Source organism: Muscardinus avellanarius (genome assembly GCF_963383645.1).
Source record: "Muscardinus avellanarius genome assembly, chromosome: 2".
In the NCBI taxonomy this organism is placed as follows: domain Eukaryota; kingdom Metazoa; phylum Chordata; class Mammalia; order Rodentia; family Gliridae; genus Muscardinus; species Muscardinus avellanarius.
In genome coordinates this window covers 197,186,570-197,208,580 of record NC_137787.1, presented here as the reverse complement: position 1 = coordinate 197,208,580, position 22,011 = coordinate 197,186,570, and the positions used below count along the sequence as shown (strand labels likewise).

At 44.2% G+C, this 22,011-nt stretch overlaps 1 protein-coding gene across 3 annotated transcripts in view; it reads left to right on the top strand.

Annotated features, from left to right (window-relative positions):
• The window catches only part of EFNB2 (ephrin B2), a gene marked incomplete at both ends in the record, with an annotated part of 40,879 nt that overhangs the window by 9,618 nt on the left and 9,250 nt on the right, over positions 1-22,011 (top strand). For all 3 annotated transcript variants that reach the window (XM_080719907.1, XM_080719908.1, XM_080719906.1), the window contains one exon: positions 13,744-14,027. In XM_080719907.1, coding sequence (XP_080576033.1) covers positions 13,744-14,027 — 284 coding nt within the window. The remainder of the gene's footprint in view (positions 1-13,743; positions 14,028-22,011) is intronic.

The window sequence follows — 22,011 nt, the reverse complement described above, 5'->3', positions numbered from 1 at the left end:
AGCACTTTCACCTTTTAAACTCTGTTATATTTTATTGTTTACCTGCCAAACTTCGACTGATTCTTCAAGACTTTCTGTACTTTTACTTTCTTGTCTATTACCAAGGACATTCTCTCCTCGCTTCCCCTCCCTTGTGCTTTCTTAGGGCATTTGTCAGTAACCCTGGACACTCTCACTTAGCTATTCAGCTATACACTGAGAACTGGGCCTGTGGGTCCATCTCAGTTATTCTAGTAAAGGACACAGCAAGAAATGGGGTCATTGAGTGAATACATGATGCATGGCAAGTGTAGCCTTTTTTGGCATCAACATCACATGATACTTCTCACTTCGAACCTCCTTCCTTGGTGGAGGTTGTTTTCTGTATCAGCAGTGTTACACGCACTTGTATGTGCCAGCTGCTATTCTAACTGCTGGACAAATACTCGTTCATCTTTCAGAGCATCCTCACCAGCAGAGTGTTCTCATCACCTCTTTAATACCAACACGGAGCTGGGCCTGGCACAGGAATGTAATCCCAATAACTTGGGGAGCTGAGACAGAAGGATAAACAAGAGGGGTGGGTGTGGGTACAGCTCCGAGTTAGAATGTCCCTGAGTTCTATCCCAGTAACCCCCCTACAAATACCAATGAAGAAACGGAGGGCTCTGGTACTAGCATCCCTTCTCTTAGTTCTCTGCCTCTTCTGGTCATACTATTGCAGTCAGTGGTTGTTGGGTAACTAAGCAAGGTTTTGCTCAAAGTAATACATACTAGTTGGATATTAATCCCAGTACCACACACACACACACACACACACACACACACACACACGGGCCATGACTCTCCACTGCTCATGTTGACTCGGGGTCACTTTCTTCTCCTGGCCACGCCATTTGGAACAGGTTCTTTGACATAACCAGGTTATGCCCACTGGAAACAGAATCATCACCGCTCATTTACAGGATGACTCGGCAGTTTTGCAGTGTGTAACACTGATGCTTTTATTGAGTATTATTCCTTTGACTATATGGCATCTTCCTTTAGAGCTTCCTTTTAAATCACTGGTCAGTTCTTGCTGTGAGGAGAGGTCAGCTTTTGGGGGTGAGCAGCAGTGGGGTAGCTGCTGAGGATGTGTCAAGCTAAGGAGATAGTGTGACATCTTTTTCAGAGTCTAGTCACAATTAAATGCCATTTTATTTTGGATTTTGGGATGCATGCCAGCTTCCAGCTTGTCAGAGCTGAGAAGACTCAAATCAAGTCCAGGCCCATTTCTACAGCAAACTGGGAGTCTGGCTTCTTGCCTGTGGATTCATTCAGTACAGCCCATCTGGCTTTTGATGTTCTGCGAGTTTGGAGCAGTTTGTTTAAGGAAGCCAGGCGGTGGATATCGGGGGCCTGGCGTTCTCTCCGGAGCTGGGCATCTTGGTTTGCATTTACACCCTCCTCATCTGCTCCCCCGCCAGCCAGAGGTCTCCAGCAACCAGACCATCACTCCCTCCCCAGCCCAGGGCCCCTGGCATCCTCGTCCCTCTGTGTCGATTCCCTGCAGTGTCGATCACAGGCAACCTGTTTAACGCTAGTGTTTAATTTCTGGGGTGTTGTTGTAGTTTGGCCCAGGTAATTTCAGGCTGCGTGCGTTGCCTGAGCAGGAAATAAATCTGTTGTCTGCTGAGCTACAGGGAGGCCCCATTTACTTTTTCCTAAGATTATCATTTGGGGGAAGTCTGCAGGAAGACAGGAGCCCAGTCCAGTTTCCTTCTTCTGGTGTTAGTAGTCTCATAGCTTGCTTTGTTTCTCTTTGCTGTCTTCTTCTCCAACTTGGTGGTCTGCGGCAAAGCCAGGAAGTGTGAGGAAGAGACGTCTTGGCACACACCCACAGCAGACCTGTGCCTGCCCCTCCTCCAGAGCCCAGGAAGGAGGAAGTACCTGGCAGGCGCCATCTGGAGGCTTGTAAAGCCTTATAAACTGTTGGGCTTATTGTACTTGCCTGGCAAGGAGAATCCCTTCTCATGGAGAGAAAGAACTGAGCGCTCTATCTCCTCTTTGGCCTGATTCACTCACTCACTCCTTCTGTGGAACAGGTGCCTGCTGAGCACCCCAACTGTTTGGGGGGTAAGGGTCAGTGGGGGATGGCAGGTCTGCTGTGAGATGCTCAGAGCCCTTCTCCGGACAGAAGGACATCTCATCTTCATGCGACATGGGTGAGATGTTTTTCTAAACAGACAGAATTCTCTGAAATTAAATTAAAAAAAAAAGAAAAAAGCAAGCAAGATGGTGGGAAGACATTGACAGAAATGGTGCCCCAGCCCAGATCCCTGGTGGTGTTGCTGAACTGTCATCCTGTGTCTTCTGATGTCTATAATGCCAAGCCTTCCCTGTCTGATTTACCTGCGGCTTTCCTCTCTGTGACTTTTCCCACCCAGATAAATGAGCAAATGGACTTGGGCGCTGATATCTAAAACAAAAGCGAATCAGCCGGAAAGGCCATTCGAAGGTCTGTCTCTGTGCGTGCCATTTTCCCCTGTGGTTCCTCACCTATAAATAACACAGTGCCACCTTCCTTTATAGACTCTTGCTTCAAGTATGGCTGGGAACAAGACTGTACAGGTGCAAACAAATTACAGTTGGGAAAGAAGCCTGCAGTGTCCCTTGTCTTTGCGGTTATGAAATTCTAGTAGTTTCAATCATGGAGTCACATGGTCATGGAGCCAGCAGGTCACTCCACTCCACAGCTCTCCAGGGTACCTCCTGGCATCCCAGCCTCACTCTGAAACCCCTACATTTCTCCTTCTCTAGCTACAGAATTCATGGAGAATTTTTCTTATGGAGGGGGATGGTTTCGGTGCAGGGAGGTTACTAGATCAATTAGATGAATAAGACTTGAGGTAGGTTGTTGGTTTTTGTTTTTAATTCAGAGCAGAGGTTTAACTAGTCTCCTGAGTTGTGAAAAGACAGCAGTGATATCTGTCCATCACACACATGAGGTTTGACTTGGGTGACTAATTCATAAGCAGAATATGTATTTTCACTTCGGCTTGTTATAGGTGTGCCTGTCTCTGAATCACAGGCCTTTATGACCGTGAAAATCATAGTGTGGATAAAAAAGTGTAATAAATACTGTGTTATCTTACTGCAAAAAAAAATGTTTAAACTCTGAGAATGTTATCTTTGAGTGTCTGAAAATAAAATTTACTTTAGCCACCAGTGTTTTGAGCATGATATCACAAATCAAAAAACAAGATTAACATCAAAAGGAGTCGGGTTTCATTCAATTGTGCAGCACTGTAGGCTGTGAAATTTAATATTATGTTGACTCCTTGGTAATTGTAGAATGAGAGAGGGAAATGGGTAAGTTTAAATAAAAGTATCTACCGCGGCACCCACGGGCCCTGTGGAGTGTGAGCTGAGGTCACTGGGCTACCAATGAGCCCTCCCGCTCTGTCATGACAGACGGGATTTTGATGAATAAAACTTTCCTTCGGCTGGTAGTTGAGTTCCTTTTCCCAAGTGTGCGCCCAGATGAAGAGGCGAGAGGCCTCTCCTGGGATTGCTGCTGAACTGGTTGGTGCGCCCTTGGCCTCACGGGCATTTGAATTTCTGTGCTTCTCATCTTTCTTTTCTTGAAAAGGCTTTGCTCGTGGTTGGTGTGAAGTGTGAAATGTACACCCTGCTCCTCGCCCTCACATTTATAACACATTAATGCTCCCCAATTGTTACGGCCTGCTTTGGGGCCCCTTTTCTTGTCCTTGAATAAATCAGGCTCACGTTGCAGATGATATTTGTTTTAGAAAACTGAAAGAAGGGCACCTGTGAAAACAGGCGATTGTTCCAACACACATGCACATTTGAAATAAAGCAGAAAATGTCGATTAAAGCCTCCAATTACTACCTTATTTCTTGAAGCCACTGAGAAGATAGTGGTGTGCTTGCTGGAAGGTTCAAGGTAATTATTTGTTACTCTGAGCAGGGGAGTCTGGTAACCTAGGTGTGTGTGAATGTGACACCCTACAGCTACACCACACTCTTTCTCTGGTTTCAGAATCTGTCTGTATAGAAACTTGTTCTGATGTTAAAGTGCAAAAGGGGGCAGTAAAGTGCTATCCACAAAAAAGGGAAAAACTGTTTTCCCAAGTATTTCCTATGGAAGAGATTACCTGTGTCTTTCTTGGGCTCTACTTTACTTATTCGTTTTATAACAAAACTTCTGTTTGGGGCATTTCTAGAATATCTTACTAAACTATAGCGGCACTGTAGCATTAGAGGAGGCCACGCAAGGCTCAGTAGCCTGGCATCGAGTTTCCATATCCATGGCGCAGTCGCTCCTCATGAGTGTCCCTGATCTCCAGCCGGCCAAGGGAGCCGCGGGTCTCCAGGGTAAGCGGCTCCCGCTGCAGGTAGAGTGGAAGGACGGAAGTGCACGGTGGGCTTGAGGGCCAAGGCCGGCCTTCTCCAGGTGGGGGGACTGGGAGGACCCACCATCGCAGCTGAGCTGCAGCGTATCCTCGTTCAGGATTTCAGACTAACCAGTCTACACATTGGCTTTTCTTCTGTCCTGTAGTCTTTGACACTCAAAGTAAAACTGAAAACATTTTATGGACAAAGTATGCTTTCCAAAGTATGGCAGATTCAAATTGTACTTAGAACTCTGACTTGGGAGTAAGCCTAGTACATTGTACAGTCTGGGGTTTGCTAACGGCCTGGAGGAGCCTATTTGGAAAGTTAGATTGAGGTTCCTTGAGATGCCAGTCAGCTTCCAGATCAGGGCAGTTCAGTGTTTGAGTGTAAATTGCATCTCTCTCTTATTTTTTCATTTATCTGAATAAACAAGTTGTATGTTATTCCAGCTTTTGTGGATTCAGGAACTGATTTATTACATAGGCCACAGTTCAGACTATGATAATTATTTGCTATCTAAGGAATTGCTTCAAAAAAGTTAAAAAGTCTAAGTGTTGAATATTTTAAACACTTCTTTTAAAAATCAGTTATGAGCCGGGCATGGTAGCGCCTACTTTTAATCCCCGCACCTAGGAGGCTGAGACAGGACGATCGCACAGGTTCGAAGCCAGCCTCAGCTACTTAGTGAGGCTCTCGGCAACTTAGTGAGACCCTGTTTCCAAATGAAATATAAAATAGGTCTGGGAGGATAGCCCGGAGGTAGAAAGCCCCTGGGTTCCACCCCCAGTACCCAAAAAAGAAAAAAAAGAAAAATCGGTTATGAAAGCTAGTAGTTCAAAAAGATGATGCAATTTGTGTTTTGAAGTATACATTAAAAAGTAATGTTCCAATCTGCTCACAAAAGTTTTGAAGGCTAAGAGTTTTGAAAATCACCGAGTGCTAAACATCCCTCTCAGCTTTGCAGCCAGGACCTTAAAGCAGCCCAGACAGAGGTTCGATGTGTGACCATCTGCATGGGTTGGTCTGTGTGTAGGTAGCAGAATGGCATATCACGTGTTTTATATATTTTGTCTTGTTTTTTTCCTTTTTTATATTTTTCTTTCTTTTGTGGTACTAGGGATTGAATACAGGACATTCTTCCTTTGAGTTACACCCCGATCTCTCTTTTATGTTTCTGTTTTGAAACGGGTCTCACTGGGTTGTTGAGGGTCTCACTAAGTTGCTGAGGCTGTTCTCCAACCTGCACCACTCCTGTGTGTGCCTCCCAGGTGCTGTGATTACAGGCAGGTGCCACCATGCTCAGCCGTGTGCCTATTTCCAACTGAAATAATCTGCATACCCACGGTGCTCTGCAGTGATCATATTCTGTCACGCATTGCCTAACAACAGGGACACGTTCTGAAAACAGGTTGCTGGGTAATTCCATCATGCGAGCATCTTAGCGTGTGCTTACTCAAACCAAAACACTGCGATGTCAGCGGGTGATACAAATGATGTGGGACCACCATCATGGATTTCGTCCCGACATTGATGGAAATGTCTTTACAAAGTGCTTGACTATACTCCAATGATGTCATTTTGAAATGAAGGGGAAAATGATATTCATTTTCCTTGGAATAGAATACATATTGAGATATGAGTCTCTCTTGCTTGGCATTTTGCTCCAGGGAGAAGCTTCCTGTGTGGGTCTCCTGGTCCTGCCTCCCCTACCACTGACTCATTTGCATATGCGCCAACACGTGTGGCAGCATTGGCGGGTCCTGTTACATGAGTAACATTTGAGTAATGTGGCCCTCTTTCTCGGGTGCTTGATACCTGCCCTGATGGTGAAATTCATGAACTGTTTTATCTAAGTGGGGTTTCCCATGTGTGGTGTTAGCAGAGTCTCTGAACCTGAGCTGATACTGTAGCGAGAAGCCCTTACCCAGCTTTTCTGGGAATTCCTTTTGTGTCTGTGTGGCATGGCTGTAGCCCACCCAGTTCTTTGTTTGGATGCAGAAACTGGTCATTCCTGTATGGATTTCTTTCTTCTCTGGATGATATTTTGCATACGACAGCTCACATTAACGCACTCGTTTGTGTGGTGACTGGCATATGTTTGGTCACTTACCTCCATGATGCCCTCAATTTTTATGGAGAACCACCAGCTCATTTCTTCTTCTTGAGTATTTTTGTAAAGTACAGTAGCATCAAGTGGCCACTCAGCAACTAGGGTATTCTTCTTGGTTAAACCATGGGCTTTGGCCAAACACGAGGTCCTGGGGTGTCTATACTGAGGTGCATTGGTGCGGTGGGAAACGTGCTAGAAGGGGCAGGAGGAGAGATGACCCGTGAATGTGGCATGTCTGGTGGTGCAGCTCTCCCTACCCATCCCATCTATAGGCTTCCCACACATCCTCCTATGGCATTGACTGAGGTTCAGAAATAGACCCAGCAGCCGCTGCCTGTGTCTGACTCCCGGGACCCTTCAGAGCTGTTTAGCACAATACTGGTCAGCAAAAGGACCCAGATTTGATATCACAACGCCAGATGGTCTGGCTGTCCACAAAAGTCACTCGTTTCGGCCCCTGAACATCAAGTGGCTAGTTAATGCTTTCAGTGTTTTAAACCAGCCTGGGTTCAATGGGGGTTAAAACATTCTGCTCTGTTCCTCATTAATTCTGCTATGTTCTAGTCTATTAACATTAAAGAATATCATGTCTCATAATGGCAATAAAAGTTTTTACAATTAGGAGTATGAAGTTGAAATGCCTAATAATTATTAGAGATCTAATTTAGATTACTAAATATTAATGTCTAATTTAGATTATTAGATTTATCATCCAAAGTATTCCCCATGGAAGTATTAGAGTCTATTTTGGCAAATAACTTTTAAAAACTTGAGTTAAATTTGATAGGTAACTCCGCGGTTAAAAATAGATTTGAATGTCATATCGTTTTACTCCAGGCATGTTAGCTTTGGAAACTGTACTCGAGAGTTTCCATTTTTTCCACATTCTATTGTCTCCCTATCTAACTCAAAGTCATGCCATCTATTGTCTTGCTTGGAAACGATTCATTGGGAAAAACCATAGGAGTTGCCTATTTCTGCACAGTGCGCTCCACTGGCTCCCTAGGGGGCTCCCCGGGAAAGTGCTTAACCCGGGAAGTGGTGCTGGGATCCCCCGGAAGAGAGAAGCACATTTCTCCCTCCAGCAAGATGGCAGGGTGCCTGTGCTGACTGGTAGAGCCAGACTGGGAGAGGGACCAGCCTGGCTCTGTTCTCTCACTTATCTAGACTGTGGATCACTGTTGGTGTCTCAGTTTGGGATTAAAAATTTGTAGATTTTATTAAATGGCACTTCTCTCTGACCACTCTTGTTTCAGCAAGGTTTAATAACCCATACTATGGGTTATAACAAACAAACAAACAAAAACCCAGCACAGTAGAAAATTCCCATAGTTATAACCCATACTATGGAGATATATATATATATATATCTCCATAGTATGGTTATAACCCATACTATGGGTTATAACCATACTATGGGTTTTAACTATGGGAGTTTTCCACTGTGCTGGTTTTTTGTTTGTTTGTTTGTTTGTTTGTTTGTTTGTCAGTTACAGGATGAATCTTAACCTCAGCACATGAAAAGAAGTCTGTATTTGGCCTCCACCATGGATAGTCCTGCAGTAACTTAAAATTAGCCAGTCGTCATCACCATAATTTTTCTTAACACTTTCAACATCAACATATGGAAAGTATATTATCAAATACAGCAGACTACTCAAGGCATAGTTGTGCACGTAGTCTGACTTATTAAGGTCTCCAAGCAAGCTCAAGATAATAAAGTCCAAACATAAAACCCTCTGGCTTCAAAAACAGCCCTATGCGTTCTGGCTGGATTATAACATATAAGCACTCATTGTGTTCCATTTTATAAAATATTATTAACAAAAACTCCATTTGCTTTTTACATATATTAGGCTATTTGCATGAACTATCTGGAGTCCATTTGCAACATCACATGTAAAACACAGATTCCTTGCGGTCAGCCTATTTCTTCTTCACCATTCTGTTCTTGGCCTCAGATGAGTCCTGCAGGAGAAGCCTCTGGACTGGGGGCCCAGCCAGCGGGTGCTGGGCTCGCAGCCTGGCTTCCCACAGCTCTCCAGGGCTGCCACCGCCTGCATTGGCTTTCTCTGATTTTCCTTAGCCTCGTGGCTTATCTATGAAAAAGCTTGATTTAGAAAAACATGTGTTTCACAAAAGCAGATTTGGACTTTAATGCAATGCAGTGAGAACTGAAAAATGTGCAGGGAAAGGGGATTTTCCTGTGTGTTTCATGGGGCTCCATGTTCCCCACCCCATTCTACGTGGTAGGACTGTGTGCTGCTCAGATGGAGGTCACGGGGTTTGTGGCACAGGGACCAGGTTTTAGCCACCAGTGTGTGCTCAGAGGCTGCATGTTTCTGTGATGGACGGCTTTGGAAGGGGCTAATTGCCTTGTATTTTAAATAGTGAGGGATTGTAAAAGGCTGTTGATATACACAAACCCTTCCAGAAAGACAGGGTCAGCAATCGTGCCTGGAACGACAGCATATGGAAACCGCGTCCGGCTCCTCCGACCCCCTGCCCCCAACTCAGATGGTTCTGTCTTCCGAATTCCTGCCATGCCTGTGCTCTGAAAATAGTCCAGGGCACTTAATTCGACTTAAATGTGTGTATATGTTCCCTTCCATTTGCTCACCCATAGTTTTTTCCCCAATGAATACCTTATCGAGCATGCTGTATGTCAGCTCCTTGGGATTTAGTATTGAATCAGATGCACTAGGGACCCGCCTGCCCTCTGCGGCTAGATCATGCCTTCCTGACAATCTGGGTCTGCTCTATGCCCTCACTTGGGCGTCTGGCGTAAGATAAGTCGCCTGGGTTGGCAGGCTCATTCCACTCTGGTTTTGCTGCCTTAGGCGGTGTGTGGGTCCGGGGGTAGGGGGGGGCGGTGTCTACAGTCCACTGTATCCATAGGAAAGCGGTGTGAGGGTCCTGGGAGGTGTCTGCAGTCCACTGCATCCATAGGAAGGCAGTGTGAGGGTCCTGGGAGGTGTCTGCAGCCCACTGCGGCCATAGGAAGGTGGTGTGAGGGTCCTGGGAGGTGTCTACAGTCTACTACATCCATAGGAAGGCAGTGTGTGGGTCCTGGGAGGTGTCTGCAATCCACTACATCCATAGGAAGGTGGTGTGAGGGTCCTGGGAGGTGTCTGCAGCCCACTGCGTCCATAGGAAGGCAGTGTGTGGGTCCTAGGAGGTGTCTGCAGTCTACTGCATCCATAGGAAGGTGGTGTGAGGGTCCTGGGAGGTGTCTGCCGTCCACTACATCCATAGGAAGATGGTGTGAGGGTCCTGGGAGGTGTTTGCAGTCTACTGCATCCATAGGAAGGCAGTGTGAGGGTCCTGGGAGGTGTCTGCATTACACTGAGTCCATAGGAAGGCAGTGTGAGGGTCCTGGGAGGTGTCTGCAGTCCACTGCGTCCATAGGAAGGTGGTTTGAGGGTCCTGGGAGGTGTCTGCAGTCCACTGCATCCAAAGGAAGGCAGCGCATCCCGAACAGGCGCAGGAGACCTGCACAGTGTGCTCTGGGCCCAGCTGCACTCTGTCTACTCAGAAACCAGTCTACACCAGGAGTGACTGATGTGCCAGCTCTTCACAGATAGGCTGAAAATAGAACCTCTCTACCACTCAATGCTTCAGTCCTTTGCTATGGATTGAAATAAGGAGTTGTTGTTGTTGTTGTTGTTTTCAAATAAACTCTTGAAACAGTTACTTTTTTAGGGAAAAAAGATGAAATTCCTGCCTTGCATTTTGCCACAATGGATTTCAAAAGTTAAATTTACATTTTTTGAAGCATTAGGAATTGTGAGTTTTGCCAGAGCTTAATTTTTATGAGCATATCAAATATGCTTAGTAAGATTTGCTTTTGTGTTGATACAAGCTTTCATGTTGAGCCTCTGTCCCACAGTCACCCAGCTTCCTCCTCTCTGGCTATGATAGGTCTTTAACAAAGTTACACTGCACACACCGAATTAAGACTTTGGATCAAGGAAGTATGGCTTGTTTGCAAAATGAGTCAAAAGTCTCATTAAAGCTGGGCTTGGTGGCCCACACCTATAATCCCGGTACTTGGGAGGCTGAGACAGGAGGGTTGCATGTTCAAAGTCAGCCTTAGCAATTTAGGGAGGCTCTCATCAACTTAGCAAGGGCCAAAATAATGTTTCAAAATAAAAAGGGCCGGGAGCGTAGATTAGAGGTAGAATTTCCCCAGGTTCAATCCCCAGGACCAAAAAAGACTCATGAAAATATCTGTTACTGTGCTGGGTGTGGTGGTACACACCTGTAAATCCCAGTTCTTGGGAGGCTGAGACCGGAGAATCAGGTTTGAGGGCAGCCTCAGCACCTTAGCAATACCCTCAGCAATGTAGTGAAACTTTGTTTCAAAATTTAAAAAAATTAAAATAGAGCTGGGGTCTGGGGGTTCAATCCCTAGTACATATGTGGGTTGGGGGTTTAAGCCCTAGTACATGTGTGGGTTGGGCCTTCAAGCCCTAGTACACATGTGGGTGTATTATTATGCATATATTTACATGACTTGCACCTTCTAAAAATCTCGTCTAACCTGCCGAGCCCCGTGAAGCCACACCAGCCCACGCGCGGTGTGTTCTTGACCCAGCGCCATCATGGCTGGAGCTGTGACCTGGACCTGGTATGTGGCGAGAGTCGTGAAGAGTGCTTTTCCTGGGCAGGAGGAAAGCTCCAGGGACAGAGAAAAATCCCCCAGAAGGGAACAGGGTCTTGGCAGCATTTTGAATGAAGAATGAGTTTCCCAAGCCACAGTCAGCCGGGCATGTGCTATGGGAGAGCGCTACACCTGTGCAGATGTGCACTTGGGAGGGGTGAAACGTGTTCCTCAAGGAACCGAGAGATGGAGGAGAATGTGGGTTCGTCTAGCTGGGGAAGGATCCTGACCTCCAAGACCTGGGAAGCCCTCAGGGAGGTTGGTAAGAGGTGAAAGTTGATTGCCCCGAAGAGCAGAGCTTTGTTGAGAGTAGGCACAGGTGTCTGGGCCACAGCCTTTAGCCATTTAGGAATGCTCGTGCTAACACGACCTAATTCTCATGTGGAGTCCCCTGGTGCCAGCTAGGAAGGAGCTGATTTAGAATACAAAGTGTTTGGAGCAGGATGGGAACCCCCAGGCAGGAATTAGCCCCTGGTTTTTGTAAGCAATAGAGATTTCCTAAAAAGGCCAGGAAGGTGAGCAAGTTGATGCCTGTGGAATTTAGTTTGTGTCTACTGCCAGGCATCGTGGCCCTGCTTGTTAACCACAGGGCATGTCAGAATCACTGCAGGTGTTTGGGGGCTTTAAAAATGGTAAAATAAATAAATAAACAAACAAACAAAACCTGGGTGTGGTGGCAGATGCCTGTAATCCCAGTACTTGGGAGGCTGAGAGAGAAGGATTGCAGTTTTGAGGCCAGCTTTGGCATCTTCATTAGACACTATTTCAAAATAAAAAAATAAAAAAGGGATGGAGGTGTAGATCAGAAATAGAATACCCCTGAGTTCAATCACCAGTGCCACACACACATACACACACACTTGAAAAAATTTGATGGTGAAAAGCCTTACCCACAGACATTCTCATCCAGTCCTTTGGGATGGACTGAGTTGAGTTTTATCCACAAGGTAGGTACATCTGCCGGAGAGAACATTCTGGAACTCCTGGGGTTGTGCCTTAGTCCCCTGGGGCTGGACCTCAGAATTGTCCTCCAAAGAACTGGAGAAATGGCCAGAAGGCGAAAGTGGCTCACATAGCGATGATCTCCATCTGTCAGAAGCTCTAAAGAACTCCTCAGTCATGTACACATGGATGTCTTGAATTTGTCTTCATTATCAGATGTAATCATTTTGAATTCTGCTTCCCAAAGACTTCATCTTAGATGATTCCCATTCACCACTTTTTTTGAATGAATGAATGAATGAATGAATGAATGTCATACCGGGTCAAGTTAAAAAGTGCAGTGGGGACAGCCCCCTCCTTGGGGTTGTACATGAACACATTCCCAAGACGGAGCCGTAGACCACCGTGAGCAGCATGCTTTTCTCCTATCATAAGAAGTATTGGTTTTAAATATAAAGCTACAATATGATTTGTTATGCTTTGTGCTGTTGTGTAGCGGCCGTGGTGTACTCTTCAGGAAAGGAATACCTTTATTAGCACAAATAGTAAACTGCTGCTTCGTATGGATTTGAACTCTGAGGGACGCATCATCGGCTCTCTCTCAACAGTGCTTTCTGGCTCCCAGTAATCATGGCCGGTGGGCTTCTCTGGTTAACACCGCCTCCGATTGGAAGGATTCAGGGGCAGGCTTTGTTCTCGGGCTTTAATATTTTAATGAGCCCGCAGGCTTGGCCTTTCTGGAGCGCCAGGGATTTCTGCGTGTTTTTAGTGTTAGCCCTTGTAGAAGGATGTTCATTACGGAGCTCTTGTTTCATTTTCTCAGAGAAACTCCCCATTAGGAAAGATCTCTCAACAGCATGGCGAGCCAGAAAGGGGAGGAGGGAGGCGTTCAGGGGATAGTGTATCAGTCGTCTCAGTTCTAAAGATTTGCTTCTAAGAATTCATCGGAGCAAATACGTCTCTAAGTGTGGGGGGTTCGTAGAGCAAGGAGAGTCGGTGTTGTCCTTGCAAGTAGAGGACTCTTCATTTTGCAGCTGAATCAATATTACGACTAATTATTTCTGGTTATCTTTTATGGGTTTGTAAGACATTTCTTTTGTTCGGTGCAATAAAACCCCCATTGTTTGATCAGTGACTGACTAATTATGATAAGTAATTTGAAACATTCCTGATGAAACTTGTCTGTTAATTAACATCCACAGCAAATGGAAACTAACAGGACAACAGAGTCTTAGTGCATCCACTGTTCCCCGGAGTTGATGAAATTTCTCTGTGGCATGCCCAATAAACTGGAATTGCCAATGGTTAAAAAAACAACCAACAGGTGGGAAGGTCTGACTCACAGTGGAGGAAAAGTTATGGTGGGGTTACACAAAGACGTACTGAAAACTTACAGCGAATGTCAACAGGCTGCCTGGTCCTGCTGCTGGGGGGAAGGAGTGCGGGCTCTTTTGTTTTGTTTTTGTTTTATTAATTTCAAAACACGTTTGTCCCGTGGTAGTCTCCACCAGGAGACTTCTGGTATATAAAAGTGTGGACGTGCACAGGTTGTTTGGGCTGACTGGGGACCATTGGCGGTGCCTGCTTTATGGTAACGCTCATTAAGACTGTTCTGTTCTATCAACTCAGGGGCTTTTCTTTTGTATTTTAGATTTCTACCTGGACAAGGACTGGTACTATACCCACAGATAGGAGACAAATTGGATATTATTTGCCCCAAAGTGGACTCTAAAACTGTTGGCCAGTATGAATATTATAAAGTTTATATGGTTGATAAAGACCAAGCAGACAGATGTACCATTAAGAAGGAGAACACCCCCCTGCTCAACTGCGCCAGACCAGACCAAGACGTGAAGTTTACCATCAAGTTTCAAGAATTCAGCCCTAACCTCTGGGGTCTAGAATTTCAGAAGAATAAAGATTACTACATTATATGTAAGTATAATTCTATTCCTTTATTTCAGAGAGATTAGGATAAACTAAAATAGGTTTGTATCGATTTTTGTTTTCTTAAAATTATTGTGGAAAACCATTTGGTGAGAATCGTTGCTGAACAGTTATCCAGTTTTATTCAGGGAAACCTTAAGTGAGTTTTGGACCTCATAATATCAGTATTAATTAAATATAATTACCCAAGGGGCGGGGAAACAAGTCCTGGGATTCTCACAATATTGGAATAAGTGGATTATATGATTATATTCAGCCCCTCTACCCAGAAAGCCATTGTTAAGGACGTTGGTGGGATTTCGATAGGTGAATTTGTGCAACGCCTTTGCTCCTTCCTCATCCATCCATCTGTGCTCACTCATTCATTCAGGGTCTGTGCTGTTCTGTGACTGTGCATGGGTGTCAGGGACTCAGCAGAGAGCGAGAGGGCCCCATAGTACACGCCCTTCAGGAAGCCGTCAACCCAGAGACGACACAGTTCACAGGTGCAAAGGAGAGGGTTCTAGATAAGCACCGTAGCACGATTATATGAGATCATATTAAAATCAGATCTAAGCCAGAACTGGTTGTGCATGCCTATAATCCCAGTACTTGGGAGGCTGAGACAGGAGGATCGCAGGTTCGAGACCAGCCTCGGCAACTTAGCAAGACTGTTTCAACATAAAAAATAAAAATGGCTGGGTGTATGTAGCTTGAGGGTAAAAATGCTCCTGGGGTCAATCTTCAGTATATATATAAAAAAAGAATTAGAAAAATAAGGCAACTTATTTACTTATTTGTAATTTCTCACTAAATCACTCTCCTCCCTTCTGTATACAATAACACTAGTTTCACACTTCACTGTCAGGACTAGATGGTACATAGCCATTGGCTCGTATCTGAAGTGAACTCTCAGGATACTAAGTTCCAAAGTGCACCCTGAGCCCACGCTCACTGCGAGCCAGCACCAGGCCAGGACCGTTACAGGGCCTGGACTATGTCAGACTGAAGTCTGGGAGACTGGAATATTGACTCTGATGTTTTACTTTAATGTTAAACTCTTAACTGGGTCAGATTATCCATTTATTTCCATAAACTTCAGCCTTCCCTGAGCTGCTGCTGTCTGCTGCCTCCGCTCCCTTACTGCTTGGCTATCAGATTAAAGGTCGGGCTCTCTCCATCTCTGAGCTGCTCTTTAGATCACAGAACCAATAATTCATCGAGTATTTATCTAGTGCTCCATAATATGTAGGTTTTACTACATTAGTAATTAAAAGAAAGGTGGTCATGGATGCCTAATTATCTGGTCTGTTGCTAGAAAATGCCACAGAGACTGAAACCTGTTTTTGCAGCCAGCTTGCTACATAGAGAGCAGCTCTTTCTAAGAATAAGTAACAAAGAAAATGAGAAAGTAGTAAATTGTGTATTTAATGGAATAATTATCATTAAATGAAAATAAAAGCATTCCAAGATGAAACAAGGCAGATGGAGTGGTAAAGTATACAAAAGAATAGGGGAATCTTTGAAAATAAAATAATGATAAGGTAAAATAAGTGGAAACTTTGGAAGACTAAGGGTGTTTCTTTTTTCATAGTGTATTTAAGGAAAAACAGTAAAGTCTTGTTTAGTGAATGCTAATGTCTTACATGAATGAAGATGACTCCTGTGGATTCATAAAGAAAATCTTCTTTACTGCCCCTATGGGGTGGAGAAAGAAGGTGAGGGATTAAGAACCAGAGTAGACAGACTAGAGAAGAGACGTTCCCATGGTGGTAAATTGTGTCCCAAGTCCATGGCCGCAGCCCAAGTCTACATATTGGCTCTCCCAGGGAGGGATGCCAACAGACCCAAACCGTCTTTCCCCTTACTTTAACTTATGACTTCATAAAGATGGCTTTGTAAGTTCTAAGTTTCCACTGAGTACAAGTGGATGTCAGTAAACACTAAAGGCTTAACCTTTAGTGTAAAAAAAAAATGCAAGAAATGCAAATCAATAAATGGTTTACCAACATCTCTTTGCTTAATATAGGGAGCATTTAATAAGTAGTTTTTGTCAATGCGTGAGAGATTTGTATGTAGAAGCATAGTTTAATTTGTAATTATAATAATCTATATAATAATGGCATCTCTTATTTTTCTTTCCTTGGAAACTTGTTTCGCCACATTAACAGGTTCATTATAGGTAGCTAAGCTACTTTGTCCTCTCGAGCTCTGCTTAAAACCATGACTTACAGCGCCAGTCGCATGGCGTGCGCTAAAATAAAACACGTAACATTGAGGATCTCAGACTTGAAGAGAGTAGGGCTTTCTGAATGCTGCCTGTTGAGAGACTTTCCCAGGACTGGTAGAGGGCCTGGTAGCGTAGCCCTCAGCTGAAATAGACAGGGTCTTCCCTAACTCCTGAGGGTTTTTATTGGACATGTGGGGCTAGCAGATTTAGAGGCATCATGCTTTTGAATTTTAAAGGTACTAGTTTTTAACTGAGCTGTATTTTTAAACCTCCTGAATATCCACTAAGTTCCCTTAAGAAATGACTTGACAAAATGATATGCATCCTCATTAATTCTTCTCATAGATCATTATTTGCTTTGACATGTGGCAAAATGATATATATGGGTTTTCTTCATGTTTAGAATTGACTTTGTCAAATGACCTATTTCAGTAATTAGCCTTGGGCATAATTTGTATGATAAAATCTCCTAATCATTAAATGATCCAAAGATGGTGATGTTGTGACCACTGGTCTGAAAAGCCCCAGTTCTTCATTTCATCCAGAGCCTTAATTGCCTGGAAAAGAGTCAGTAATTTACATGAGCTGCATTTATTTTTATCATGTCTCTGAAATGGGTTAAGTGTTTATGAAATGAGCTTATGTTCTGGCCTAGCTATGAAGGAACCTCTTGTTGGATGGAGTAAGCGCTCCTTTAACACTGGGAAAGCATCCTATGTGCCTAACCTTCGGCCGCAAAGTTTCCTTAAGAACTCCTGTGCTGGCTTTACAATTTCTTCTTCAAGGTGACAACCCAGAGCTGAATGAATCAGCAGGTTTGGTGTGTTGACCTTTGCAACACCGTCCAGATGTAGGTGCAGTGGGTTGCTTATCCGACCTTAGCCTGGAACCTTGCAAAATACCCACAGAGAGCTTTTCATCATACTACAGGATTGTGTGAGTCAGAGATGGATGAGAAATGAATGTCCCTGTGTTAATACTTTGTAGGTGAACAGTGGCCACAACAAAGCTGAGGATAAAATAATATTCATAGAGCATCTCCTGATTTTGTTTTATGTAGCCTTTGTATGATTTTACCGTGAATCCATAGCCAAGACATGGTCCTGTGGCATTGTCTAAAAATCCTCATTTCTAAAGGCTGGTGAAAAGCTGTTCTGTACGACGTGTAAGTCTGCAGAGCTCCCTCTTGAGTCAGCATTCACTTTCCGGTCTTCTTTGATAAACACTGAGTCTGGAGGAGCTGTGGAGGAGCTACTACTGTTCTTTAGGCCTCTCATTGACTTAATTGCCCAAAGTTATTTTTTGTTTTGTATATTCATTAAGAGCATGCACAAGTGGAATGCTCTGCAGACATCCTTGTTATTTTTTAAGGCATATATTCCACTTCTGAGCGAAATCAAAAAATAAAGCAAAATGCTTGCACAAATGAAACAGTATTCTTAAAAACAATAACGGAACAGCAGTTTCTATTCCTTTTATGGGTGGAGTATATGCATTCATGAATGTTCTCTTCTGCCTCTTTTGTTGTTTTTGACTTGTTTCTGGGGGATATGTGGGGCAAGCGACACCAGCCTATACTGGATATACTGTAATCTCTTTCCCCAGGAAACAGTTGTGGGAGCTTCTGAATGTCCTTTGAAGTATCTTATAGAAAGTATAAGGATGCCTGACATCTCTGAAGTGATGATGCACTTTATTTGATGAATTATTTATGCATGGTAAATGTAGCAGAACCACACTCCCCTCATTTAGTCTACCAGGCTTAGTGCTGCAGCAGTATCGTCCTGCCACTTCTTCCTGGGGGCGAGGATGTATGTTTGCTGCCTTGCACATACTTGTCAAGTTCAAGCGCTGACACTCATTTTTATTTTTCCTCATAATAATTCTTTTTGTAATGGAGCGTTCATCAGAATCTTGCCAGAGACTGTACAGTAGAGTGCTAAGAAGGTGAATTCATGTGCCACGTACACAGATTAGCACAGGCGCTGAGAGGCTGGGGTCTGGCAGCCCTGAGCTCTTCACCAAGAGACGAACCTGTTATTCTGCCTCATTCTCTTCATCTGTAACACGGGATGAAGACACACCTGCGTACCGAGTTGGCTGAGTGTGTCAGGAGCTTGCTTCCATGTGAGGCACCAACTAAGGACATAAGAATAAACTTTTCAGCAGGGAGAGGGAGTGAGGCTGATGAGGCTGAAGACGGAAGGAGACCCTGCCTCTAGCCCTGAGCTCTAGCACCTGGGGGAGATGGTTGTGAAAAGCATCCCTGACTTGAAGTCCACTCATAAAATGAAGCTGCCGAGAGTTTACAAGTTTCAGTAATGCCACGCAACCTAATTATAAGATCTTCCCTCTTTGTCTTCTCTGAGTGTTATTAAAGTTCTTTTGTCCTTGGGGTTCCTTTACCAAGAAGCATGCATTTATGTATCTCTTTGTTCCTGGAATTGCCCAAGCTTGTTAACAGGTCATTCATCAGACCCGGAAGAGACAGACAGGGAGGAGTCCTCAGATACATAGAATCGTGCTCCCACTACCATTTCGCCAGCCACGCAGAACTCTTTCCCAGTGACACAAAGGAAATACTGTATTTTTATTGATAACTTCAGCAGCATCCTAACGCAGTATATTCTTTCAGAGAACAAAATGTGCTGGAGTTGACCTACCACGGAGAGGAGCTGGGGACGCACATGAGTCCATTAGTTTGATAATTAGAAGTGTTGTTTCTGTCATGTGTAGCATAATGTGAACTCCTTTTGTGGCCAGATGGGAAGCCCCTCCTAGATATATCATGCAGGCTCCTTGTTGAATTTGATATGAAGAAATAAAGCAATAAAGTCTCAGCTTCTGCTTAGCTTGAGATTATGCTGAGAAACCTCTGGCTCCCAGGTCTGATGGAGTCAGGACCGCTGGGTATTTGTCCCAGATGGATCAGAGGTTGGCAGAGGATCAGGCTATTGTCATGGAAACTTTGTTCACACTCAGTGGCATCACCTAGGTAATAGTGACAGCTAGACAGACATAGTCCTGTGAGTACCATTCCTTAATCCCAAGTAGCCGTGAAAGATGAGGTGGCCGTGATTCTCAAGTGATGAAGAATTGTCAAGGAAGCAGAAAAATTTGACTAAAAGCCACAGCTGCAAATTAGATACAAGAGCAAAAGAAAAGTGAAGGACATTGCTTAGGGGAAAAGAAAGGATTATTTAGGAGTTGCTCAGAATAAAAGTGCGTGTTTTATTTCATAAAAAGCATCTTAATATCTCTAGCCTCAGTATTTATAGCTTTTTAAAGGTTCACTTAGATTTTAAATAATTAAACAATACTGGAGACCTAGTGCAAGCATAAAAGAGGGCAAGTTTTTTTCTTAACAGACTTTAAATATTCATCATGAAGATAAAAATTTAAAGCAAAATAAAACACTTTAAAAAAATAGCCAAGAGGCATAGATGGACATAGCATTACAAAGATTGCTTTGAGAAGGCTGACTTATATAGTTTTCATGAGTCATACATTTGTTCCTGAAATTCTAAAATCTCAGTCTGGTGTTTGATCACTTGGGGAGTGTGTGGCCTTCACATCCTCTTCTCTCCCTTTTATGTCTAGAAACAGGTGACAGAGCAACGTGTACTGCTGTGAGGAAGCAGGAACCGAGAGTGCATGAGTTCTTTAATACAGTTCACATGGCCACGGAATGCTGGGGCTGGAATTGAGCCCTTAGACCAGCACTGAGGTGTGCAGCAGTGCCTCCTGGCGCACGCACAGGCAGCCGTAGTGCAGGTGGCATAGACGCACACTGGCACCTGCCCAGAGATGCGTAAGCCCACGCAGAGCCTAGTACTGCATGTGCTGCCATGGTAAAGGTAGTCGGCCAGCGCATGGCACATACGCAGAGTGGGCGCAACGCAGGCACAGATGACATGTGTGGCCGTAAGGATAGATACTAACACACCTAGCACATACGTAGCAACCGTGAAGAACATACACGTACGTGTATCACAAACATGGCAATTGTGAGGAAGCTCGCACGGTACAAATGGTGAGCTCTCTCCTTGTGTCACACGTGTTGGTCCTAATGCCCTGTCAAACACTGTGCACACGTAACCCACTGTAGTCCTATGGTTGGACTAAGAGAATCCTAAGAGAATCCTGTAGGTCAGCTGGGCGCAGAGGCCTGGAGTCCTAGCTACTCAGGAGACTGAGGCAGGAGAATCCCTTGAGCCCAAGAGCTGGGGGCCAGCTCGGTCAACAGAGCAAAACCCTGTCTCAGAAACAAAACAAAAACCTACAGGGTAGTAAGAAACAAGGAAGGGCCATAGAGAAAAGGTGGCCCATGAGAGCAATGGGTTAGATATTCTGAATTCTCTTTTTAAATCTGTTCTGTTTCTTCAATAAAATTATGCTATTTTGTGTTTTCAAGACATTAGCAAGTACTTTGAGCCCCTCATAAGAAAGTTGCTAAGTAGAAAAGTTATTAAAAATGAGAATCGGCCAAATAGAGGCAGTAAGACACATGAAACTTCTTTAGCCAAGTACAGGGCTGCAGCTTGGTTGGCTGGACAGATGGATAGATGGGCCCGAACTTGGACAGAAGCATAATGGGTTCTCTTACTGGGGAGCCAGGCTGTATGCCGCTAAAGGACAGTTCCGCTTCACAGTGGCTTTTGGCATTCGCGAAGTAGCCCAGTGTTGTTGATCCTGGTGTGGAATCAGGAGATGAAGGTATTCTTTTATTGAAGTAAACATGTGGAAAATTGCCCTGGATTCTTAGAGCATAGAACATGTCCGTGGATGGAAGAAGGTTCATGCATAGGGCAAATTTAGACGAGGCCACTTTACTGGAGTTATTGCTGGTCTCTGAATGGTCAGAGCAAATAGCCATGTCCGTCTACACTATTCTGCCACGAGGGTGACACATCTCCCCATCTGCAGTGTAGGCTCTAAGCTGTCAGCAGACATTAATTCAGCCACTGGTGAAGTCCCACTACCTAGGGAGGAGGCCTGCCTCAGACGGATGCTTTCCCCTCAGCGCTGCTCGACTCGCAATTACTGGGTCATTAATATCATCACATGCGATTAGCGGCAGGAGAATGCCTAGAGGGCTCGGATGCGCCCTCCCCACCCCGCCTGTGGACTTTTTACTTTGACCCTTTCTTAGCTAGACATTCCCATACCTCTGCAAAGATATTTTAATGATTAAGACTGTTAAACACTGGAGAGTGGGCAATGGATAATGGACTATAAATAATTTACCAGAACACTTGGTGCTTCATGGTTTGGAATATTTTCACTAGATACCATCACTGTCTCTTGACCAGGGAGTTTGATTTTTAAAAATTTGGATTCTTTGGAAGGCTGAGACAAGAGGCTCGTGCTTTTCCAGGCAGCCTCAGCAACTACTTTGTGAGGCCCTTTGCAACTCAGTGAGACCCTGTTTAAAAAAAAAAAAAAAAGAATCGAAAATAGGGCTGGGAGTGTAGTTCGGAGGTAGAAGGCCCCTGGGTTCCCTCCCCAGTACCACACACACACACACACACACACACACACACACACACACACACACACAAATAATAAATAAATTAATTAACTAAATTAAAAAATAAAAATTTGGATTCTTAAGCTGAACTAATAAGGACAATAGAGAATTATGTTTTATCTTTAGAACGATTACATCATGTTTCTTTTAATGTGAGTTTAGTCATTATTATTGAAATGGTCATCTGGTCATTTATTTTTAAAACACAATTCCTCTTTCTGAGTAGGTTTTGG